The sequence below is a fragment of the Pelophylax lessonae genome, assembly GCF_965119305.1.
Source record: "Pelophylax lessonae genome assembly, chromosome: 13".
Classification (NCBI taxonomy): Eukaryota; Metazoa; Chordata; class Amphibia; order Anura; family Ranidae; genus Pelophylax; species Pelophylax lessonae.
This window is the reverse complement of record NC_138780.1, coordinates 45,790,726-45,817,171: the sequence shown is the minus strand read 5'-3', so window position 1 is coordinate 45,817,171 and position 26,446 is coordinate 45,790,726. Positions and strand designations below refer to the sequence as shown.

Below are 26,446 nucleotides of genomic sequence, written 5' to 3'. Positions count from 1 at the left end.
GAGCCAACAGGACAACAGAAGCTCAGCAGGAGCCAACCCCAGAACAAAATTCACCCCAAGAAGAGACAGAACAACACGTCTCTTCAACAAACCGCTGCGCTCAAAACTTTGCGGACAAAGGAAGCATCCGAGGATGCCATCACGTCAATCTTGTAGAATTTTGTAAAAGTGTACATAAGCGACCATAAGCTTTGCACACCTGAGCCACAGAAGCCTAATGGTGAAAAGCCGAAGAGGCACTCACAGCTCTAGTAGAATGTGCCCTCACAGGAAAAGGAAGCGCCTGACCCTTTTGTGAATAGGTCTGAACAATAATCTGTCGGATCCATTTGGAAATGGTTGCAGCGGACGCAGCCGAATCCTTCCGAGGTCCCTCAGGAAGGACCAACAGGGAATCAGACAGCCGAAAAGACTCCGTGGTTGACAGGTAAACCCTGAATGCCCGGACTACATCCAATGAACGCAAGGCAAATGCCTTGGGATGCTTGGGCTTAGCGCAAAGTGAAGGCAACACAATATCCTCGTTGAGGTGGAAATCCGACACCACCTTGGGGAGAAAATACAGATTAGGTCGCAGGACCACTTTATCCCGATGAACCACCAGATAAGGTGAACGGCAAGGCAGAGCCGCCAGTTCAGACACTCTGCAAGCAGAAGTGATAGCCACCAGAAAGACCGTTGCAAAATGGACAAGACCAAAGTTAGGTCCGACGGAGGCAAAGGAGCCCTCCACTGTGGAGCCAGATGACGCACCCCTTAAATAAAGGTACGAATAAGGGAGTTAGTCACCAAGGGACGCTGGAAGAAAAAACAGTCAAGGCTGATAACCGACCTGTGATCGCGCCCAGCGCCAAATGCTGATCCACACCTTCCTGCAGGAAGGCCAAATCCCTCGCCACCAAAAAGGAGTGAGGATGAAACCCTTGCGACTCACCCCAGGCAATAGACGCCTTCCAGGTATGAAGGTAAATCTACCTGGAGGTAGCCTTCAGCAAGGTAGGAATGACAGCATCAGAGAGACCTCTGTCTCTCAACACCTGGCTTTCAACAGCCACGCAGGATTGAAGATCGGCCCTTGAGACAGCAGATCTTCTCTCGGAGGTAGCCGCCAGGGAGGCTCGACAACCATCTGTACAAGATCTGCGTGCCAAGACCGGCGAGGCCACCTGAATCTCTTGTACTTGTTCCAACGCTAACCTGCGGAAGAACCAGGACAACAGTTGAATCGGGGGAAAGGCATAAACCAACTGATACTGGGCCAAGTCACCACCAACGCGGCCGTGGCGTCTGCCAGAGGATCTCGAGCTCTGGCCACGAACCTTTCCACCTCCTTGTTGGGACGAGATGCGAACAGATTCGCGTCCGGAGTCCCTCACTGGGCGCACAGGAGCTGAAACACCTCTGGATGCAGGGACCATTCCCCCTGATCCAGGGACCGACGACTCAGATAGTCCGCCTGCCAGTTCTCCACACAGCAGAGACAGCTGGAATGTGTGCCTCGGCCCAAGACAGAATCTCGGCCACTTCCGTGGCCGCCCGGGCACTCCTGGTGCCCCCTTGGTGATATATGTAAGCCACAGCCGTGGCATTGTTGGTTTGAACCCAAACCAGGCGACCACGCAAACGAGTCACCCAATGGAGTAGGCACAGCCTGATTGCTCGGAGCTCCAAGACATTTATCGGCAAGAAGGATTCCTCCGCCGACCACGTCCCCTGGGCACACAGGGTGTCCAGAACTCCACCCCAGCCCATCAGGCTGGCATCCGAGGCGATTACTGTCCACAACAGAAGCAGAAAGGACTTGCCTGGGGTCAGAATGGGTGACAAGAGCCACCACAAAAGTTCCGTCCTCATGATGCGGCTCAAACCTATCCTCCTGTCCAACGACTGAGAATCCTTGTTCCACTCGGCTAGAATCTCTGCTTGCAGAGTTCAAGAGTGAAACTGAGCAAACAGGATGGCTTCGAAAGCCAAGACCATCAGCCCCAGGGACCTCATGCAGTCCCATAGAGAGGAGAGATTGTTGTCCCTGAGGGACCTGATCTCGCCCTACAAGGTCTGAAGTTTTTCCCCTGGGAGAAAAAACTTTCGCTTGAGCGGAATCCAGACCATCCCCAGGTAACTGAGATGAACTGAGCCGATTTCTGAAAGTTGATGGTCCACCCGAACTCCTGAAGCGTCTGAATCGTGACTTTCAGATCGCTCGACAGAGTGGCACACGAGCTCGCCCTCAACAGGATGTCGTCCAGATAACCGAGGACCGCAATCCCCCTCTTGCGCAGCAAAGCCAGCACCGGAGCTAAAAACTTTGGTGAATACCCTGGGAGCCGAAGCTAGACCAAAGGATAATCACACAAATTGAAAATGCTCCTGTGCCACTGCGAAGCGGAGATACCGCTGATGACTTTCGTTAAGTCGATGGAGGCCAGAAAATCTCCTTGACTTAACGCCGCCACCATCGACTGGATGGATTCCATCCAAAACTTCTGCACCCGCACAAAGTGGTTCAGAGATTTAAGCCCAGAATCGGGGGCACTTTGCCCTCTTTTTTGGGCACCGTGAACAGGTTGGAATAGATCCCGCGAGACCTGTCCTGCTGAGGGACTGGTATAATAACTCCTTGGACAAGAAGATCTTGCACAGCCCCCATGAGATCTCGCAAACGATCGGGAGACAGATGTGATGATGTCAAGAACCTGTATGCGGGGCAAGATCGAAACTTGATCTTGTACCCTGAGCGAATCAGCTCGTGAACCCACCTGTCCCGGATTTGGGACAACCAGGGTTTCCAAAAACAACGCAGATGTCCCCCCCCCACTCCTGAAATGGGTGAGAGCGTCCCTTCAGGCAGAGGAGGACTGGGCCACCACACCGGACTGACCGGCCTTGAGCTTCCCGAACCATGGCTTGAAGGATTTACCCTTATTTTTTCCTGTGCTCCTGAGGCACGAAAGGATCCACGATGAGCCTTGAAGGAAGGACCCCGCCGACCAGAGGGTGATTTTCCCTTAGCGGGTTGGAACAAAAGGGTACTCTTACCTCCTGTAAGACCCTTGACCATCTCTTTTTAGAGGCATGGTCAGCCGACCAGCTCTTTAACCAAATCATGCGGCAGAGTGTGAACCCAACCGCAGATAACCTTGCGACCAAAGGAGCCTCATCCAGGGCCGCGTCACACAGGTATACCAAGGCCTGGGCCATTTGATCCACCAGGTCAAGGACAGTCGGAGGGACCGACTCCGCCACCAAGCTGCACCTAAGCACCTTGAACCATTCAGTGACCGTCTGTGAAACCATCACAGAAGTGAACACATGCGTTAGCAGAAAGCCCACCACCAAATATATGTGGCGGGAAAGCGTTTCTACGCGCCTATCCGTCGGGTCTCTGAACACCGGGGAGTCCTCCACGGGCATCACCATGGCTTTATTCAACCTTGAAACAGTGTGGTCCACCTTAGGTGACACCGTTCAGCGATTGTTGACAGGGTCCCAAAGGGATAGCGGTGTTGAAACTGCTTAGGCACCGCCAGCATTTGCATAATGCGACGCCACTGTTTGTTCGCGATTTCGTGAAACTCCTCGGGGCAGGAGAAAATATGACCCGACTTCTGGGCTTTGCGGGACCCGAAGGAAACCCGCTTACCTGACTGGGTGGGCACGTCATCAAAATGCAAAGTGAATAAGTGCTTCTACCCGAGCGCGTTCCCGCGCCACAGTGGAGGAGGACTCCCTCTACTCCCCTTCAGAATGTGTAGACTATAAACCCTTAGGGGGAACATTGTCCGTGGCAACCAAATCAGGCTCTGAGTCAGAAGACTAAGAGGGAATCGGCCGTTTTTGAACAGTACTTGGAAAGTACTCAGCAGATCAACCTTTGATGCCAAAGTCGCAAGAGCAGCGGATAAGGAGGCCATGGACGTTGCTTCAGGAGTTCCCGAAGCACCAACCAGGTCTGTGGGGAATATGTTATCCTGGGACTCCATTTTTGTGAAAATAAAATTTTTTGGACACTGGCCCTTCACATCGGCGATTTTCGCGGACCGCACCGCAAACCTGCACCGCCGCCGGAGTCCCCCTTTAAATAGATGCAGAAACAGGGAAAGCACAGTTTTGAGGTGAAATGCCAGAAAAAGCTGAAAAAACAGCCCCCTAGTGTCAGAGTGTAAGTTATCAGACCCTCTCACGTTTTGCTGCAGGAACAAGGAGGAAGTCAGAAGGAAGTGACCTCATCCACAAGAGGCTGATACAGCGCCCTGAGCCACTGAAAAATGGATGCCTATTAAAATCAATGGGGAAAAAAGCACCAGCAAAATGCTAGGCAAAATTACTAGGCGGCTGCCCACATCTAAGATGGCGCTGGAAACGGCACCAAATTGCAAAGAAAATGGCTGCTGCCCTCACAGGGAGTCAGCCAGGCTGCCCTCACCCAAAATGGTGGCCAAAACAGAACGGCACCAATTTATCAGGAACCCAGGACCTGGCCACCACGGGAATCCACCAGGAGGACCCCCAGGACAAGGTAAAAAGCCCCCCATGCAGCGTTTACCGCAGAGTTCCCCCCAAAGGGGGCAGAGACCGTCTAGGGAGGGATGTTACAGAAGACCGCATGTTCTGCCATCCCCATGGAGTGGGCCCACATAACCCCACCTCAGATGACTGTCCCAGGGACACGGGGGGGTAGCATCACTCACCATACCATGGACTTAGTTGGGGTGCCATCAGCCAAGGGGGGCGCTGCAACACAGGGCGTTCCAGAGTTGAGACATCCCGGCGAAGAAAAAGTTCTCCGCAGGCTTGTCCCCATCCACAGGGGCATCGTCATGGCGAGGCCTGGGCAGACCAATAACCTGCTGGTCAGGCTGGGACACCATAAGGATCTAGATTATACAGTGCGAGGCCCAGCCCGGCTGTCGCTTGTAGTTCTCCATGAGGATCCCCCTGACTAACTAGCGATAGTGAGTAAGGAAAATAAAATCAAAACATTTTTCAAAGAAAAACAAAAAAACTGAGACAGGAGTCCCAGCTGGGAAACCTAGTCCTACTGCTAACGCTAGGCAGCAAGAAAACGGAAGAGCAGCACTGAATGGCTGAGGGTAATGTCGAGAGGGACAGCCCCCTAGAGGTTCATCTCGGTTTAACTGTTTTTTTGGCAAGTTTTCACTACCTAGCCTGCTCCTGCAGAGAGTGATTAGCCAATGGTGAAGAACATATGAATGGGCTGCGACTGTCAGAGGACGTAAGAGAAATATAAATTTAAGAAATCGTTAAGCAAACAGGATTATTAAACATCATCTTGTAATAAGAAACACACATATCCAAATGTAGGTTTATTGAGATTATTTTCTCATGAACACAGAGTCTTTTATGCCCTGTTTCCCAATTATGGAACTACACCACTGATATGTATATAAGTCAGGTCCATAAATATTGGGACATAAACACAATTCTAATCTTTTTGGCTCTATACACCACCACAATGGATTTGAAATTAAACAAACAAGATATGCTTTAACTGCAAACTTTCAGCTTTAATTTGATGGTATTTACATCCAAATCAGGTGAACAGTGTAGGAATTACAACAGTTTGTATATGTGCCTTCCACTTTTTAAGGGACCAAAAGTAATGGGACAATTGGCTGCTCAGCTGTTCCATGGCCAGGTGTGTATTATTCCCTCACTATCCCATTTACAAGAAGCAGATAAAATGTCCAGAGTTAATTTCAAGTGTGCTTTTTGCATTTGGAATCTGTTGCTGTCAACTCTCAATATGAGATCCAAAGAGCTGTCACTATCAGTGAAGCAAGCCATCATTAGGCTGAAAAACAAAACAAACCCATCAGAGAGATAGAAAAAACATTAGGTGTAGCCAAATCAACTGTTTGGAACATCCTTAAAAAGAACAAACACACAGGTGAGCTCAACAACACCAAAAGACCCAGAAGACCACGGAAAACAACTGTGGTGGATGACCGAAGAATTATTTCCCAGGTGAAGAAAACACCCTTCACAACAGTTGGCCAGATCAAGAACACTCTCCAGGAGGTAGGTGTATGTGTGTCAAAGTCAACAATCAAGAGAAGACATCACCAGAGTGAATACAGAGGGTTCACCACAAGATGTAAACCATTGGTGAGCCTCAAAAAAAGGAAGGCCAGATTAGAGTATGCCAAACAACATCTAAAAAAGCTTTCACAGTTCTGGAAAAACATCCTATGGACAGATGAGACCAAGATCAACTTGTACCAGAGTGATGGGAAAAGAAGAGTATGGAGAAGGAAAGGAACTGCTTATGATCCAAAGCATACCACCTCATCAGTGATGCATGGGGGTGGTAGTGTCATGGCGTGGGCATGTATGGCTGCCGATGGAACTGGTTCTCTTGTATTTATTGATGATGTGACTGCTGACAAAAGCAGCAGGATGAATTCGGGCAATATTATCTGCTCATATTCAGCCAAATGCTTCAGAACTCATTGGACGGCGCTTCACAGTGCAGATGGACAATGACCCGAAGCATACTGCAAAAGCAACCAAAGAGTTTTTTAAGGGAAAGAAGTGGAATGTTATGCAATGGCCAAGTCAATCACTTGACCTGAATCCGATTGAGCATGCATTTCACTTGCTAAAGACAAAACTGAAGGGAAAATGCCCCAAGAACAAGCAGGAACTGAAGACAGTTGCAGTAGAAGCCTGGCAGAGCATCACCAGGGATGAAACCCAGCGTCTGGTGATGTCTATGCGTTCCAGACTTAAGGCTGTAATTGACTGCATAGGATTTGCAACCAAGTATTAAAAAGTGAAAGTTTGATTTATGATTGTTAATCTGTCCCATTACTTTTGGTCCTTTAAAAGGTGGGAGGCACATATACAAACTGTTGTAATTCCTACACCTTTCACCTGATTTGGATGTAAATACCCTCAAATTAAAGCTGAAAGTCTGCAGTTAAAGCACATCTTGTTTGTTTCATTCATTGTTTCAAATCCATTGTGGTGGTGTATAGAGCCAAAAATATTAGAATTGTGTCAATGTCCCAATATTTATGGACCTGACTGTATACACACATGTAGTTACATGTATATTTATTTATCCATCTCTACACAGACATCAGAATTGGTTGCCTCTGAGTTGGGTACCTTGTTACCATTTTTGCGGACCCTTGTGGAGCTTTTTCTACGCCCCCCCCCCTGTTCTCATTGGGATGTGCGCCTCTGCTGGTGAAGAGCGTCCGGCAACCACCCTGTTTGGTCCTGAACATTGTTTTTAAATTTGCGACTATATCTAAAAACCTGACCACATTTGGGTATGTATGTTTCTTATTACAAGATAATGTGACTAATCCTGTTTGCTTAATTACTTAAATGTATGTATTTGTTTCTAGTTTCTATCTCAGACACCTTCATTGGTTCCATGTAAAAAGACCCCTGAAGAAGATTATCACATTGTATTACATTGAAACGCGTTGGTTCTCCACAGCCCAATAAAGAATATCATACTCCTAACCGGTCATTTTTTCTATACCTTTTTTTCTGTTATTTTGTATTAATAAAATTACATATATTTTACACATTCATCTCAGTGTGATGCCTGTTTAAAGTCCAATTGGAGGGTTCTTTATTTTACGTTTTGCATTAATTTACGGATGTGTGCATCCCATAAGCTACTCCCATTCATGACCTAACTAGTCCCTATTTGTCTATAAACAAAAAATGAGCGACGATTTTGAAAAAAAAAAAAAAAAAAAACAATAATTTTCACATTCTTCTATATAACATTACCAAAAAAACGTAAAAATCAAAATTATTTAACATTTTTGGCCAATTTGTTTTCTGCTACATATTTTTGGTTAAAAAAACAAAAATCACAATAAGCTTTTTTTTTATTGGTTTGCGCAAAAGTTATTGCGTCTACTAACTATGGGAAAGATTTATGTCATTTTTATTATTTTTTTTTTTTTTTTTTAATAGTAATGGCAGCAATCTGGGATATTTTGCAGGACTGTGACATTGCGGCGGACAGATCGGACCCCTGACTTACATTTTTGACACTTTTTAGGGACCAGTGACACTAATACAGTAATCAGTGCTAAAAAATATGCACTGTTACTGTATAAATGACACTGGCAGGGAAGGGGCTAATGCTGGGGGTGATCAAAGGGGTTAATGTATGCCTAAAGTGCTTACTGACTTGTGGGGTGGGGGGTTCTGTGACAGGTACAGACAGATCGCAGTTTCAGCTTAGCTGAAACTGCTGATCTCTCCCTGCCTGTCTGACAGAAGATCCGCCTGCTTTGTTTACATAAGCAGGCGGACATTCACTTGATTCCCAGATGATCGCGAGAGGGCAGCGCCAATCGCCGCTGGTCCTCCCACGGCCCGCCTCCCGCTGTGTCTAAGCACCGCCGAAACCACATGCACTTCAGTCACGGCGGGCGGTCGGCAAGTGGTTAACACGTGGTAAAATCTGCATTTTTTTGCTAGAAAATTACTTGAAATCCCCAAACCTTATATATTTTCTGAAAGCAGAGACCATTGAGAATAAAATGATGGCTATTGGAAATTTTTAAGTCAAATGATATGTGTGCAGTGTTTTATCAAATGCAATTTTTTATGAAAATATACATCAAAAATGAATTTTAGTGCACACAAACACACCTTCTGCAGCCGCCTGATTGCTTTCACACACCCCCAGTAATGGCTGTCCCCCTGCACTCAACCCTGCCCTACAGCTTGGCATGCCCAGGACCAGCACGGCAGGTGCCACCAAGTAGAGAGAGGCAGTTTAGAAAACTTCTGTTCATTGTCCATCCCTTCCACATATACAGACATTAACTAGGATCAGGCTGGGAGAGTGGTACTTTCCCTTTATTCATTTACACTACTGGATCAATGATGTTCCATGCCAGAACCCCAACTCCTTAGTACCAGTGGGTCCGTGTCTTATAATCTTTCTTGGCGTGGCACCATACGATTTATACTTGTAGGTCCCTGTGCCACTTTCCCAGCCTTTATTGCTGGGGAAGAATCCAATGCAATGTGATCTGCACTGCATAAGATTCATTAGAAGGTGGGGCCTTTTAGACCCCTCATGTCTCATTAACTACTTGCCTACTGTGCACTTAAACCCCCTTCCCATCCAGACCAATTTTTAGCTTTCAGCGCTCTCACACTTTGACTGACAATTGCGCGGTCATGCTACACTGTACCCATATGAAATTTTTATCATTTTTTTCACACAAATAGAGCTTTCTTTTGGTGGTATGTAATCACCTCTGGGTTTTTTATTTTTTACAAAAAAAAAGAAAAAAGACAGAAAATTTTGAAAAAAAAAAAAAGTTTTTCTTATTTTCTGCGAGTAAATTTTGAAAATAAGTTTTTCTCCTTCACTGAAGGGCGCTGATGAGGCGGCACTGATGGGCACTGATAGGCTGCACTGATGGGCACTGATGAGGTGGCACTTATGGGCACTGATGAGGTGGCACTTATGGGCACTGATGAGGAGGTACTAATATGCCGCACTGATGAGCACTGATAGGCGGCATTGATAGGCGGCACTGATGAGCACTGATAGGCGGCACTGATGAGCACTGATAGGCAGCACTGCTGGGCACTGAGAGGTGGCACTGCTGGGCACTGAGAGGTGGCACTGCTGGGCACTGAGAGGCAGCACTGACGGGCAGCACTGATGGGCACTGATAGGCGGCACTGATGGGCACTGGTGGATGGCACTGATGGACACTGACGGGTGGCACTGATGAGCACTGATGGGCGGCACTGATGAGCACTGATGGGCAGCACCATCAGTGCCCACACTCAGTGCCCATAGTGCTGCCAGTCAGTGCTCATCAGTGCCTAGATGAGCAGGCACTGATGGGCACTGACTGACAGCACTATGGGCACTGATTGTGGGCATTGATGGGGGGCACTGATGGCGGGCACCGTGGGCACTGATGATGGCAATTTGTGTATGTGTTTTACCTTTTGTAATCAGGGCACTGGTGATCGGTGCCCTGATTACATTTCTTCTGTGTCCCCGGTGCTGTGAGGCTCCCCCTCCTTCCTCACACTGCAGGCTCCGTGTGAGGAAGGCGCGCTGGCGATGAGAGATGATCTCATATGTTTACATATGAGATCATCTCTCATTGGACGGTCCGATCACGTGGTGAATGGCCGCTGTGATTGGCCATTCACCACGATCTGTGATCGGCTGTGTCCAAGGGACAGATTTTCCCCGATGCGCGCTCGCGGGAGCGCGCGGGGAGACTGTTTCTGGGAGGCCGTATAAAGACGGCCTCCCGAAAATTCAAGTCCACGCTGCAGCCGTATATAGGCTGTAGCGCAGATGGGAGGTGGTTAAAGAGAATATGACACCAAAAGTATCACATAAGGGAATATTAAACTGAAGACTTATAGGGGGCTTTTAAATTGCCACCTGTGAAAAATATAGAGTACTGAAATGTCATTGGTGCACAAATGTTTATTTACTTGGTGCATACTCATCTTTCATATTTTGCCACAAAAATGTGTAAGTTGTTATGTTTATAACCCCTAAAGTTAATTTTAATGCATTTTTTTACCGAAATATTGCTTTTCCTAAATTGCTGCAGTATTGTGTGACAAAAAAAAGGGGAACTACCACTATTTTATTCTCTAGGGTGTCTACTTTCAGAAAATATATCATTTCTGGGGGTCAATGCAATCTTAAAGCCGAAAATTATTATTTAAAACATGTTTTCAAAATGCAAAAAACACTAAAAAAAATGACTCTAGCAACAAAAGTGCTGAACTAATTTCATATGTAAAATGTACGAGCAAAGTCTGAATATAGGGAAAACATAACTATCTGCACTATGGAGAAAATTGGTGATATTTATAATTAAATTACCTCTCAGCTCTGGAATCAGTGAGTGTCCAAGTTCATCCAGTAGAATCTGATCAATCAGACCCTCACCTATAGAAAAAATAAAGAAATAAAAGCTATATCCTGATCACATCCATTTGAGGCAAAACCAGGAAATGATGAAAAGATTTCTAAACAAATTGCTTATAATAAAACATGCTCCTTTTTTTTTTTTTAGCGTAGTGGGTAAAAAAACTTATGACAAGTGGGGAACTTGAAAATGACATATTAGCCTGGTAAAGAATACCGTCAAATGTAATATATAAAAAAATACAGCGCTAGATAATATATCTATATATATATAAACACACAGTATCTCACAAAAGTGAGTACACCCCTCACATTTTTGTAAATATTTTATTCTATCTTTTCATGTGACAACACTGAAGAAATGACACTTAGCTAAAAGGTAAAGTAGTGAGTGTACAGCTTGTATAACTGTGTAAATTTACTGTCCCCTCAAAATAACTCAACACACAGCCATTATTGTCTAAACCTCTGGCAACAAAAGTGAGTACACCCCTAAGTGGAAATGTCCAAATTGGGCCCAAAGTGTCAATAAGTGTGGCAACCATTATTTTCCAGCACTGTCTTAACCCTCTTGGGCATGGAGTTCACCAGAGATTCACAGGTTGCCACTGGAGTCCTCTTCCACTCCTCCATGACAACATCAAGGAGTTGGTGGATGTTAGAGACCTTGCGTTCCTCCACCTTCTGTTTGAGGATGCCCCACAGATGCTCAATAGGGTTTAGGTCTGGAGAGTCCATCACCTTTACCCCCAGGCAGTGGTCCTCTTGGAAATACAAAATTGTGACAGGTGCATTCATCATACATATAGGCCAAAGTCCATGGGGGTCAATTGAGTCATAAATGGCATAGGGAGAAAAAGTCCACCAAATAGGGCAGCCGTCCAGAAACTAAAGCCAGGGGTTCCACAGGGCTAAAAACAAAGAAGAACAGAGGCCATCTAAGTGTAGACTTTATATGTACATTTAATTGATAAAAATATGCACTCACATCTGCAAGCATGTACTCGTGTAAAGAAACCCATTTAGATAGTTCCGATGTGGATGGGTGGTGAGAACTGTCATCCAATCCTATGCAGCCATCCCGCTGGAGCCGAAGTCTCCTCACCGCAGCAAGTATGGCGGAGCTGGAAACAGGAAACAGGCTCGATGTAGTCACTGAAAACGAGGCTTGGTTGGCGGTCGGATAAGGATGACATCATGTATGTGTGATGCGTTTCCGAGCGTGCGTACTGCCGGGGGGAGGGCAGCCGCGCTCCTTCTTCACGGCAAAAAAAAAAAAGCTGATCCTCTTGGAGATGTGTTTAGGGGTCGTTATGTTGGAATACTGCCCTGTGGCTCAGTCTCCGAATGGAGGGGATCCTGCTCTGCTTTAGTATGTCACAGTACATGTTGACATTCATGGTTCCCTCAATGTACTCTAGCTCCCCAGTGCCGGCAGCACTCATGCAGCTCCAGACCATGACACTCCCACCACAATGCTTGACTGTAGGCAAGACACACTTGTCTTTGTACTCCTCACCTGGTTGCCACCCCATACGCTTGACACCATCTGAACCAAATAAGTTTATCTTGGTCTCATCAGACCACAGGACATGTTTTCAGTAATCCATGTCCTTACTCTGCTTGTCTTCAGCAAACTGTTTGCAGGCTTTCTTTTGCATCATCTTTATAAGAGGCTTCCTTCTGGGACAACCGCCATCCAGCCCAGTTTGATGCAGTGTGCAGCGTATGGTCTGAGCACAACCTCTGCAGCAATGCTGGCAGCACTCATATGTCTATTTCCCAAAGACATCCTCTGAATATGACGCTGAGCATGTGCACTCAACTGCTTTGGTTGACCATGGCGAGGCCTGTTCTTAGAGGAGTGGAACCTGCTCTGTTAAACTGCTGCATGGTAATGGCCACTGTGCTGCAGTTCAGTTTTACGGTCTTTGCAATCTTCCTATAGCCTAGGCCATCTTTAAGTAGAGCAACTATCCTTTTTTTCAGATCCTCAGAGAGCTCTTTGCCATGAAGTGCCATGTTGAACTTCCGGTGACCAGTATGAGAGAGTGAGAGCGATAACACCAAATTTAATACACTTACTCCCCATTCACACCTGAGACCTTGTAACACTAACGAGTCACATGACAATGGGGAAGGAAAGTGGCAAATTGGGCCCAGTTCAGACTATTTCACTTAGGGGTGTACTCACTTTTGTGAGATACTGTAAATACTGAACATTTATTTATATATATATATATATATATATATATATATATATATACAGTATATACACTTTTGAAAAAAAAAAGTTCAAAAGACAGTCCACAAGGTCAAAGTGGGAAAATCCAAAAGCAGATCCACATTCCAACAAATAGCTCAGGTGAACATCTGCAAACTCCAAAAAACAATAAGGTGTAACCACCCTTCTCCTGCGCTTGGTATCCAGGCCCCTTGACCACACACTTCACGGGACTGACAACTGGCTTCTCAGATGGCTAGAGTCTTGCTGCCCTTATCGGACTGGGGTAGTCCACCGATACTAAAAGCAAAAAGAACAAAAAAGGGCGCACCGACCTAGCGCATTATCCTCAATAAAAGGCTTTATTTAAATGACATAAAAAATGGCTACTCACAGACGTAGATAAAGGTAAAGCATATCAAGCTGGATTGCTCAAAAGTCCGTGTTTAGTCCATATGTCCATGATGAGATGACTGACGCGTTTCGAGGCCTAGCCTCTTCCTCAGAGTCACTGTGTCATGACTGTCTCTTTGGTTTAAATAATGATGTAGTGAGGTAGCGACCCAGTCACTGCCCCCAGGTGGGAGTGCCTCCTCCCCCGGGGTGTGTGGCTAGAGCACCACCTACCTTCTCTTGTGACATTATTAGTAGTATGCAGTTGCATACATCAATCATAAAAATACAATGCAAGTGCTAAAATAGTAATATTATATACGTGAAATAAAAACATGTGCATAAAAACAGTGCAACAAAGTCTAAATAAAAACCACCATGAGCTAATGTTAAAAACAAATAAAAATGCTTTCTCAGTGCACTTAAAATCATTGTGGACACTCCCTGGACTGACAGTAGAGAGCAGCCTATAAAAGTGTTATTATTAGGTAGTTACCCCACAATTTTTATATATTACCTTTACCATCTGTTGTACCTGGTCTAGGCTGGAGACTCATCTATTCATAATGGTGGTGTTCTGCCCTCTCCATATTTTCCCCTTGATGGTCTGCCCTCTCCATATTTTCCCCTTGATGGTCTGCCCTCTCCATATTTTCCACTTGATGGTTACATCCTATTGGGGGGGGGGGCTCAGGGCTAGGTTAGGGGCACAGAGTGCATTATTAGCCTCCTACCCCTCTTCGATCCCTCTTTCCAGTGTGGAGCCCCCCCCCCCAGGTACAACAGATGGTAAAGGTAATATATAAAAATTGGGGTAACTACCTAATAATAACACTTTTATAGGCTGCTCTCTACTGTCAGTCCAGGGAGTGTCCACAATGATTTTAAGTGCACTGAGAAAGCATTTTTATTTGTTTTTAACATTAGCTCATGGTGGTTTTTATTTAGACTTTGTTGCACTGTTCTTATGCACATGTTTTTATTTCACGTATATAATATTACTATTTTAGCACTTGCATTGTATTTTTATGATTGATGTATGCCACTGCATACTACTAATAATGTCACAAGAGAAGGTGGGTGGTGCTCTAGCCACACCCCCCGGGGGAGGAGGCACTCCCACCTGGGGGCAGTGACTGGGTCGCTACCTCACTACATCATTATTTAAACCAAAGAGACAGTCATGACACAGTGACTCTGAGGAAGAGGCTAGGCCTCAAAACGCGTCAGTCATCTCATCATGGACGATTATATGGACTAAACACAGACTTTTGAGCAATCCAGCTTGATATGCTTTACCTTTATCTACGTCTGTGAGTAGCCATTTTTTATGTCATTTAAATAAAGCCTTTTATTGAGGATAATGCGCTAGGTCGGTGCGCCCTTTTTTGTTCTTTTTGCTTTTGAACATCTGCAAACTAATGACTCAGGAATCTTCAAGCAAGATATGTCACCACACGTCTGGTAGGGATGAACTTCTCCTTAAACTATGTCTCAAGGTTTGAGCCTGTGTCCTTAAACATGTGACAGCTCCTTTAGCACCGCTGTGTCCGGGCTGCCTGAATTGTCTCCTGCTGCTAGAAGCCTGCACTGTGCTGGCTTCTAGCAGGATGAGGCAGTTCAGGCCAGAGGAGCTGTCACACGTCTCCAGGACACAGGGTCAAACTTCGAGACATAGTTTACCTAAGGAGAAGTTCATCCCTACCAGAAGTGTGGTGACATATCTCAATTGAAGATCCTGAGTCTTTGGGGTCTCTGTACCGTTGTTGATTATCCCTGCCTGCATGACCCATTTACTATATGGTACCTGGGTCCATAACATCTGATAAGCACAATATCTTCAACCTTGGTGATGGGCTTGTCTTTAGTGATTTCTGGCATCTGGACATCTTTGGTTCCTTATCTGGTTTCCAGATCTTCACCTGAGCACTTTGTTGGAATGTGGATATGCTTTTGGATTTTTCCACTTTGACCTTGTGGACTGTCTTATGAACTTTACGCTATATATTTTTTTTTTCAAAAGTATGTATATGTTCAGTATTTATATTATATATATATATATATATTATCTAGCGCTGCACTTTTTTATATATTTCGTTTGTACACAATTTTGTTGTCGATTGTAGTGCTAGCAGCTTTTTGATTTTTGTTTGTTATCACTGTGTTCTTCTTTACATACAGTGGGTACGGAAAGTAGTCAGACCCCCTTACATTTTTCACTCTTTGTTATATTGCAGCCATTTGCTAAAATCATTTAAGTTCATTCTTCTTCCTCATGAATGTACACATAGCACCCCATACTGACAGAAAAACACAGAATTGTTGACATTGTTGCAGATTTATTAAAAAAAAAAAAACTGAAATATCACATGGTCCTAAGTATTCAGACCCTTTGCTCAGTATTTAGTAGAAGCCCCCTTTTGATCTAATACAGCCAGGAGTCTTTTTGGGAAAGATGCAACAAGTCTTTCACACCTGGATTTGGGGATCCTCTGCCATTCCTCCTTGCAGATCCTCTCCAGTTCTGTCAGGTTGGATGGTAAACGTTGGTGGACAGCCATTTTTAGGTCTCTCCAGAGATGCTCAATTGGGTTTAAGTCAGGGCTCTGGCTGGGCCATTCAAGAACAGTCACGGAGTTGTTGTGAAGCCACTCCTTCGTTATTTTAGCTGTGTGCTTAGGGTCATTGTCTTATTGGAAGGTAAACCTTCGGCCCAGTCTGAGGTCCAGAGCACTCTGGAGAAGGTTTTTGTCCAGGATATCCCTGTACTTGGCCGCATTCATCTTTCCCTCGATTGCAACCAGTCGTCCTGTCCCTGCAGCTGAAAAACACCCCCACAGCATGATGCTGCCACCACCATGCTTCACTGTTGGGACTGTATTGGACAGGTGATGAGCAGTGCCTGGTTTTCTCCACACATACCGCTTAGAATTAAGGCCAAAAAGTTCTATTTTGGTCTCATCAGACCAGAGAATCTTATTTCTCACCATCTTGGAGTCCTTCAGGTGTTTTTTTAGCAAACTCTATGCAGGCTTTCATGTGTCTTACACTGAGGAGAGGTTTCCGTCGGGCCACTCTGCCATAAAGCCCCGACTGGTGGAGGGCTGCAGTGATGGTTGACTTTCTACATCTTTCTCCCATCTCCTGACTGCATCTCTGGAGCTCAGCCACAGTGATCTTTGGGTTCTTCTTTACCTCTCTCACCAAGGCTCTTCTCCCCCGATAGCTCAGTTTGGCTGGGCGGCCAGCTCTAGGAAGGGTTCTGGTTGTCCCAAACGTCTTCCATTTGAGGATTATGGAGGCCACTGTGCTCTTAGGAACCTTAAGTGCAGCAGAAATCTTTTTGTAACCTTGGCCAGATCTGTGCCTTGCCACAATTCTGTCTCTGAGCTCTTCAGGCAGTTCCTTTGACCTCATGATTCTCATTTACTCTGACATGCATTGTGATCTGGAAGGTCTTATATAGACAGGTGTGTGGCTTTCCTAATCAAGTCTAATCAGTATAATCAAACACAGCTGGACTCAAATGAAGGTGTAGAACCATCTCAAGGATGATCAGAAGAAAGTTAAATATATGAGTGTCACAGCAAAGGGTCTGAATACTTAGGACCATGTGATATTTCAGTTTTTCTTTTTTAATAAATCTGCAACAATGTCAACAATTCTGTGTTTTTCTGTCAGTATGGGGTGCTATGTGTACATTCATGAGGAAGAAGAATGAACTTAAATGATTTTAGCAAATGGCTGCAATATAACAAAGAGTGAAAAATTTAAGGGGGTCTGAATACTTTCCGTACCCACTGTATCTAATACCATCAAATCTGCTTTGATAAATACAACACAAAGCTTTAAAAACATTAACTTAAATGACACCCATAAAAAATATGAATACTTACTGTCCTTTACTCTCCAATAGCTGCGTATGCAGCAGCATCTTCAGCATCCAAAATTCCCTTGTTTTAGATATCCACATCCCTGATGCATTACGTGATTCCTTCCTCCACCCATAATGCCACCACTGTGTCCCCGGATTGTCACAATTTTTATTGCACACAAATTTCTATTACCTGTTTGGCTAATTTCCTCCAGAACTGCCAATAAATTAGGGTGAGGATGATATTTCTGTATCGCATAGAGACATTCCCAGAGTACAATCACAGCTTCTCTTCCCTGATCCTGAATATCTTTTAATAAGGTGTGAGAGAAGGCAGTTCTGCTCATATGTTTTTCCCTTGCCACGTAAGTCTGAAACACAAATATGGTTTTCTTTTTTTAATCACTTCCATACAGAGCAGTTACACCCCCTTTCTGCCCAGACCAATTTTCACTCTCACATTTTGAACGATAATTACTCGCTGTACCCAATCACATTTTTTATCATTTTTTTTTTTTTTTCACACAAATAGAGCTTTCTTTTGGTAGTGTTTAATCACCACTGGGTTTTTTTATTTTTTGCGATATAAGTGAAAAAAGAGCAAAAATATTGAAAAAAAAACAAACATTTTGTTTTAGGTTCTATTATAAAATTTTGCAAATAAGTAATTTTGTTCATAAATTTGGGCCAAAATTTATACTACTACATATCTTTGGTAAAAATAACCCAAATTAGTGTATAATATTTAGTCTGTGTGAAAGTTATAGAGTCTAGAAGCTATAGTGCCAATCATTGAAAATTGATCACACCTGATGTACCAACGGCCTATCTCATTTCTTGAGGCCCTGAAATGTCAGGACAGTACAAATACCCCCAAATGACCCCTTTTTGGAAAGTAGACATTCCTGGGTATTTAGTAAGAGGCATGGTGAGTTCTTTGAAGTTGTAATTTTTTCCCACAGTTCTTGGGAAAATGAAGAAATCGTTTTTTTTTTTTTTTACACACAAAAAATTGTCATAACAGGTTATTTCTCACACACAGTATATGAATACTTGCAATACATTTTGCTAATCCTCCTGAGTATGTCAATACCACATGTGTGAGACTTTTACACAGCCTGGCCACATACAGAGGCCCAACATGCAAGGAGCACCGTCAGGTGTTCTAGGAACATAAATTACACATATAATTTCCTAACGACCTATCACACTTTTGAAGGCCCTGGAACACCAGGACAATGGAATTACCCACAAAATGACCCAATTTTGGAAAGAAAACACCCCTATGTATATTCTACGAAGCATATTGAGTCTTTTGAACATGTAATTTTTTTTCCACAAGTTTTAGGAAAATGTGGAAAGAAAATTAAAATTATTTTTTTTTTTTACACAAAGTTGTCAATTTATAAGATATTTCTTACACATAGCAAACATTACACCCCAAAATACATTCTGCTACTCCACACCGTCAGGTGTTTTAGGAGCATAAATTACACATATAATTTCATTACAACCTTTCACACTTTTGAAGGCCCTGGAACACCGGGACAAGGGAATTACCCACAAAATGACCCCATTTTGGAAAGCAAACACCCCAACATATATTCTATGAGGCATAATGAGTCTTTTGAACATGTAATTTTTTTCCACACGTTTTTGGAAAATGTGGAAAGAAAATGAAAACGCATTTTTTTTTTACATAAAGTTGTCAATTTATAAGATACTTTGTATTTCTAACACATAGCAAAAATGATACCCAAAAATAAATTCTGCTACTCCTCCTGAGTATGGCAATACCACATATGTGAGACTTTGTCACAGCCTGGCCACATACAGAGGCCCAACATCCAAGTAGCACCGTCAGGTGTTCTAGGAGCATATATTACACAGTTAATTTCATTACAACCTATCACACTTTTGAAGGCCCTGGAGCACCAGGACAATGGAAACCCCCACAAAATGACCCCATTTTGGAAAGCAAACACCCCAACACATAATCTAGGAGGCATGGGCTGGAGATAGGTACTCAGGTATTCTGATGGGCTTCAGACAGGTACTCAGGTACTCTGATGGGCTGCAGACAGGTACTCGGGTACACGGATCGGCTTCAGAAAGGTACTTGGGTAATCTAATGGGCTGCAGATAGGTACTCGGGCACTCTGGGCTGGAGACAAGTACTCAGGTACTCTGGGCTGGAGACAGGTACTCGGGTATGCTGGGCTGGAGACAGGTACTCAGGTACTCTGGGCTGGAGACAGGTACTTGGGTACTCTGAGCTGGAGAGAGGTACTCGGGTACTATGATGGGCTGCAGAGAGGTATTTGGGTACTCTGATGGGCTGGAGATAGGTACTTGGATACTTTGATGGGCAGAAGACAGGTACTCAGGTACTCTATTGGGCTGCAGATAGGTACTCAGGTACCCTTATGGGCTGGAGACAGGTACTCAGGTATTCTGATGGGCTGCAGATAGTTACTCTGAAGGGCTGGAGACAGGTACTTGGGTACTCTGATGACAGGTACTCAGGGAACTCTATTGGACTGGTGACAGGTACTCGGGTACTCAGCTAACAGGTACTTGGGTACTCTGATGGGCTGGTGACAGGTACTTGGGTATGCTGATAACATGTTCTCGAGTACTCTGATGGGCTGCAGAGAGGTACTCGGGTACTCTGATGGGATACAGAGAGGTACTCGGGTACTCTGGTGACAGGTACTCGGGTACTCTGATGACAGGTACTCAGGTACTCTGATGACAGGTACTCAAAGTACCCGAGTACCTGTCATCAGAGTATCCTAATACCTGTCACCAGCCCATCAGAGTTCCCGAGTACCTGTCACCAGCCCACCAGAGTACCCGAGTACCTGTCACCAGAGTACCTGATGGGCTAGTGACAGGTACTCGGGTACTCTGATGGGCTGGTGACAGGTACTTTGATGGGCTAGTGACAGGTCCTCTTTATTGGGGGGAGGCAAGCAGTGTGTTTTAGGGTGCACTGTGATCGGTAACTAGCTGTTACCACAATCTCCTCCTCACACAGGATCAGTGTGTGAGGAGGAGAACACGGTAACAGCTTGTTAGCGTTGTGTCTGTTGACATTCTGTGACCGGCTGTGATTTGACACAGCCGGTCACGTGGTGAAGAGACAATTTTATTGGCTCTTTACCCTGATCAGGGTTGGACTGTGTCAGAGTGACACTCTCCATCCCCAATCGCCGCTCTGCGCGCCATGCACGAGGGAAATTTTTTTAATGGCTCTTTACACCGATCGGGGATGGGCTGTGTCCCGATGCACACGCCGCATCCCCGATCCCCGCGCTGCGTGCCCCCGGGGGGGGGTGCCGGAGAGCAGCAGATCCGGGCGGACGTCATATGACGCCCGCCCGGATCGACAAAGTGTTCCTGCTGAGGTCATTTTATAATGCGCCGGTATGGAACTGGTTGAAGTTGATCAAAATGTAGCACAGACCCAAGACTGGGCTGGCTGTATTATCCCAGGTTCCATTCCCTGTGAGGCAAATGACAGCCAGGCACAGTAGTTTAGAGCCACTCCACTCATAAAAAAAGGAGTGCATGTCTTTTTGTAGTTTATTTTCTGGTTCATCTTGGAAAGGGTGTGGTTGAATCTTAGGATACTCCAAAGTGGCAGAATTATAATGGAGGACACCTCTAATTGTTCTGTCTCTTCAGGGTGCAGCCACCCTTTTCTATTCAGTATCTGGTAAACTACAAGTCAGGGGACCCCTTTACAAAGGTATAGTCTTAGCCAGCAAACTGTATTAAAGTGATTGTAAAGTCTCTTTCTTTAGTTAAAAATAACAAACATGTCATACCTACCTGCCCTGCGCAGTGATTTTGCAAAGAGCAGCCCAGATCCTCCTCTTCTCGGATCCCTCTTTGGTGCTCCTGGCCCCTCTATTTTGTAAAGTGCCCCCACATCAAGCAGCTTGCTATGGGGATTCTAAGCCAAACCACAGCTCCATTCAGACATGGAGCCAGGCCTGGCCCGCGCCCTCTCTCTGATTGGCTGACTGATTTTAATTGACAGCAGTGGGAGCCAATGGTGCCACGCTACTGTCTTTGCCAATGAGGAGGGGAGCCCTGGGCAGCCGAGACACTCCTGCAACATTGCTAAATCTAGATGGGCTCAGGTAGTTATTTGTGGGATGAGGGGGGCTGCTGCACACTAAAAGCTTTTATCTTAATGCATTGAATGTATTAAGATAAAAAAAAAACTTCTGCCTTTACAACCCCTTTAGGCTCTCCTAAAAGGTGGCAAGGATAGTCTCTGGGTATCTTTATGGCTTGTACTCACTGTGCCCTGGGTACTTTAATGCTTTCTTACAGTACCAGCCAGCCTCTGTACTGGGTGCCTCCAAGTTGGTTGCTCTGTGGACTTCCTGTACTGCTTTCAAGGGATCTAGACATGGGTGCCCTAGCTCTAGCTGGGACCAAGATGGCTTCTTCTGAGCTGTAGCTATCAGCCCAGAGGGCCTCAGCCCTCAGTCTAGGTCTTCTCCCCCAGGTCTCAGCCTACTTATACACAGGTCAGTCCCCTACTGGCCGTTTTTCCTGCCAGGGATTGGCTGAGGCTGCATGATTATACAGGTGAAGGCCTGTCTCCTCCAGCCACTAAATTCTAGAACCTACCAGAATTCAGGGGAAAGCAGCAGAACCTGCAACCAGCAGAATCGAGAAGAGCCAAAAGCAATTGAGCACTGCTCCTCTGCTACAGAGGAATCAAACAACTAAAATTGCATCAACTATAGAAACCTAGCTAGGAGAGCGCTACAAAAAGATAAAAAATATAATTACCATAGAAACAATCCTTAATATTTATGAATTACATTTTACAATGCCAACTATGCTTTCTGGTAACGGTTTGGCATGGTTGTACACAAACCTGTATGAAGAAGGGAAGGGTGGAGGGGGGATGTAGCAAAAAATATATTGCAGTTTATTTCAAATATTTTTGTCTTACATCTATGCTTAAGACTTTCCGAGATTTTAGTTCCTTCAGGAGGGCCCCAGTGTCCATGTTCTCCAGGATGTCGATCAGATCATCCCTGTAATACTCGTATATCCGCCTCAGTGATGAATCAGAATATGAAGACAGCTGTTGGAGGAACTTCCTGATGTCCTCTACAGAAACAAAGAAAATACATTTACAGGATTGTGGTTTTTACTTAGAACCCAATTTATCATTGAGGAAATGTATATTTTGTGTTTGTTACTAATTGCTTTGCGATTCCTTTGTAATCCTAAAGTCTTGTTTTATATTAGTATATTTTTTGGTGTTTAGACCCCCAATGCCTGTACCTATTTAGCATGAATCAGTATACTCAGACAGCTGATTACTCTCCTAGAAAATAAAGCAACATCTTTATCTGTTGCTCTTTTCTTTCTTGTTCTGTGGGGTGATATTACATTTTAATAAAATGGTGTTTATTTTATTTTTTCATTTTTGTGTTTCAGCACCAGTGCAAGAGTCTGTACCACAGGCTAAATATAGTAGGGATCGACCAATTCTCGGCAAGGCCGATATATCGAGGGCCGATGTGCACTTTCCCCAATACATCGGAATTGGCCACGGAGGTTACCGATATTGCCGATATTGTTGTGATGTCATTGCGTCTGTTGAGCCACACGCCTGCGTGCACTGGGAAGCCGCCACATACATACACCTGGCACCTACAGCTGCCCGGTACCAGCCAGCCACCCACACACACACAGGCCTGTAGCAGCTAGCCAGCCACAGGCCCAGGGCCTGCACCAGCCAGCCACCCACCACAGGGTGCCAGCCAGCCACCCACCCACCCACCACAGGGTGCCAGCCAGCCACCCACCCACTACAGGGTGCCAGCTAGCCAGCCAGCCACCCACCACAGGGTGCAAGCCAGCCGCCAAAGGGTGCCAGCCAGTCAGCCACCAAAGGGTGTCAGCCAGCCAGCCACCCACCAAAGGGTGCCAGCCAGCCAGCCACCACAGGGTGCCAGCCAGCCACCCACCACAGGGTGCCAGCCTTAGGGTTAGTCAGTAACAGATTTGTGTTGAAAATTGTGTTTATTTTGCAAAACTTTAAATGTTCAAAATATCGGCCAATACCGATATGCAATGGCCAAAATATCGGTATCGGCAATGAAAAACCGATATTGGAAGATCCCTAAAATATAGTAACTATTGTAAAAGCTGCAGTCTTAACCACCCCCTGCACTGTCATAACTACCTCTCTCCAATCAGCATTGAGTGTGAGCTCCCAGATTGGAGAGATGTAGTTCTGACTATGCAGAGGGTGGGTTAGACCATTGGAGATAGACCTACAACATTGCAATCAGCAAAGTACATGTTTCCAGTTGACTGAAAAGCGCTAGAACAGAAGAGGGTATGTTGGACCTCTGCTGAGAGACCACTGCTTCCACACAGACAGCAATTGTCCTTCTATACAGCATGCTGGCAGGAGACGGCCTTTCTACTGAGTTTGTGACTGGTAACTGCACGGTCTTGTAACGTTATAACCAAATGAGATTTGTGTAATTTTTTCACACAAAAAATTGATCACCACTGGGTTTTTTATTTTTTGCGATATAAACAAAAAAACACCAACAATTTTTTTTTTTACTTTATGCTATAAAATATATTCAATAAAAAATTAAATTTCTTCATAAATTTTGGCCAAAATGTATTCTGCCATGTGTAGCACTGCCCCCTTGGGAGCTGCTGAGAATGGATTCCCCTGGGTTACCCATAGCAACAGTCTGTAAAATTCCTATCGCTTTAACACTTGACGCTTTAACAGTCCAGGGGATTTGTTTTTTTGTGTTTTTATTAGAACTTGGATGGGAGAAGGGATGAGTGGGATACTCCAACTTGAACTATGCACAATATAGAGGCCATCTATCTGTAGAGTATGCAACAAGGCCGCTGCTTCACTAATGTGAAGATAGTGTAATTGATATTGATCATGTTGTGTTGAACCTTCAGGGTCCTAAACTTGGCACCCCCTTTCTCACCTACTGTGCGTGCTAGCTTCTGTCCACTGACCCTCACTGGAGTGGTCCCCTTCCTGGGAAGACCCCCGGCAAGCTCGCTGGTACTCACGGACACAGTTTTTTCCTCAGGTTGCTCTGCCTTCAACTCCCTGGTCAGCATCCACTGGACCTCCTAGCTCAGCACCACACTTCTTGTCCACTAGGCTGGCTGCCTGTATCCACCTTCCTTGCTGACAGAAGGAGAGACAGCCATCGCCCTCCTCCCGGGACCTGGCTTCCCGCCCAAAGACGCCCTGTACACATGTGCCCCTGGCTTTTATGACCTATCCCAGGATGCACTGCGGTTGTGCCCTCCCACTGGCAGTGGCGTAGCGTGGGGGATGCTGGGGGGCCAGCCGCACTGGGCACAAAATCTGGGGGGGCGCATGCCACGGCGTAAAAGTGTCACTGTCCCCCGGCCAGCCCGGCGTGCTCCCGCAGCACCTTAGAATTAAAAATGGCGCCGCCCGGCGCCAACATGTCACCGCCCATGCCACCGGGAATAGCCAAACTCATACAAGCTTTCCCGAGCGGCGGTGGCGCATGCGCAATGACGTGTTTGCTGCGGGCGGCGCCATTTTTAAATCTAAGGTGCTTCACGAACAGGTAAGTGAGACTGTAGGGGGAGTCAGTGTAGGGGGGGTCAGTGTAGGGTTAGTCAGTGTAGGGGGGGTCAGTGTAGGGGTAGTCAGTGTAGGGGGGGTCAGTGTAGGGGGGTCAGCGTAGGAGGGGTCAGTGTAAGAGGGGTCAGTGTAGGGGGGTCAGTGTAGGTGTCAGTGTGGGGGGGGTCAGTGTAGGTGGGTTCAATGTGGGGGGGGGTCAGTGTAGGTTTCAGTGTAGGAGGGGTCAGTGTAAGAGGGGTCAGTGTAGGGGGGGCAGTATAGGTGTCAGTGTGGGGGGGGGGTCAGTCAGTGTAGGGGGGTCAGTGTAGGTGTCAGTGTGGGGGGGGGTCAGTGTAGGGGGGTCAGTGTAGGTGTCAGTGTAGGAGTGGTCAGTGTAGGTGGGGTCAGTATAGGTGTCAGTGTGGGGGGGGTCAGTTTAGGTGTCAGTGTGGGGGGGTCAGTGTGGGGGGTCACTGTAGGGGGTCAGTGTAGGGGGGTCAGTGCAGGTGTCAGTGTAGGGGGGGGTTAGTGTAGGTGTCAGTGTGGGGGGTCAGTGTAGGGGGGTCAGTGTAGGTTTCAACGTAGGGGGGGGTCAGTGTAGGTGTCAGTGTGTGTGTGGGGGGGGGGTTAGTGTAGGTGTCAGTGTAGGGGGGGTCAGTGCAGGTGTCAGTGTAGGGGGGGTCAGTGTAAGTGTCAGTGTAGGGGGGGTCAGTGTAAGTGTCAGTGTAGGGGGTCAATGTAGGTGTCAGTGTAGGGGATCAGTGTAGGTGTCAGTGTGGGGGGGGTCAGTGTAGGGGGGTCAGTGTAGGGGGTCAGTGTAGGTGTCAATGAAGGGGGGTCAGTGTAGGTGTCAATGAAGGGGTCAGTATAGGTGTCAATGAAGGGGGGTCAGCCATTTTTAAATCTAAGGCGCCTCATAAACAGGTAAGTAAGAATCCTCCACAGTAGGACAGAGGATCAGTGTAGGGGGAGTCAGTGTAGGGGGGTCAGTGTGTGGGGAGGTCAGTGTAGGTGTCAGTTTAGAGGGACCAGAGTAGGTGTCAGTGTGGGGGGGGCAGTGTAGGTGTCAGTGTAGGGGGGGTCAATGTAGGTGTCAATGAAGGGGGGTCAGTGTAGGTGTCAGTGTAGGGGGGTCAGTGTAGGTGTCAACGTAGGGGTGGTCAGTGTAGGTGTCAGTGTGGGGGTGTCAGTGTAGGGGGGTCAGTTTAGGGGGGGGGGGTCAGTGTAGGTGTCAATGAAGGGGGGTCAGTGTAGGTGTCAGTGTGGGGGTCAGTGTAGGGGGGTCAGTGTAGGTGTCAGTGTGGGGGGGTCAGTGTAGGGGGGTCAGTGTAGGGGGTCAGTGTAGGTGTCAATGAAGGGGTCAGTATAGGTGTCAATGAAGGGGGGTCAGCCATTTTT

General features: G+C 46.0%; 1 protein-coding gene across 1 annotated transcript in view; it reads right to left on the bottom strand.

Annotated features, from left to right (window-relative positions):
- LOC309569711 (NACHT, LRR and PYD domains-containing protein 12-like) overlaps positions 1–26,446 on the bottom strand; it is a 1,096,074-nt gene that overhangs the window by 1,047,049 nt on the left and 22,579 nt on the right. Inside the window, exons 2-4 of the mRNA XM_082275674.1 lie at positions 22,400–22,560; positions 17,612–17,789; positions 10,883–10,948 (exon numbers count right to left, since the gene is read on the bottom strand). Coding sequence (XP_082131800.1) covers positions 10,883–10,948; positions 17,612–17,789; positions 22,400–22,560 — 405 coding nt within the window. The remainder of the gene's footprint in view (positions 1–10,882; positions 10,949–17,611; positions 17,790–22,399; positions 22,561–26,446) is intronic.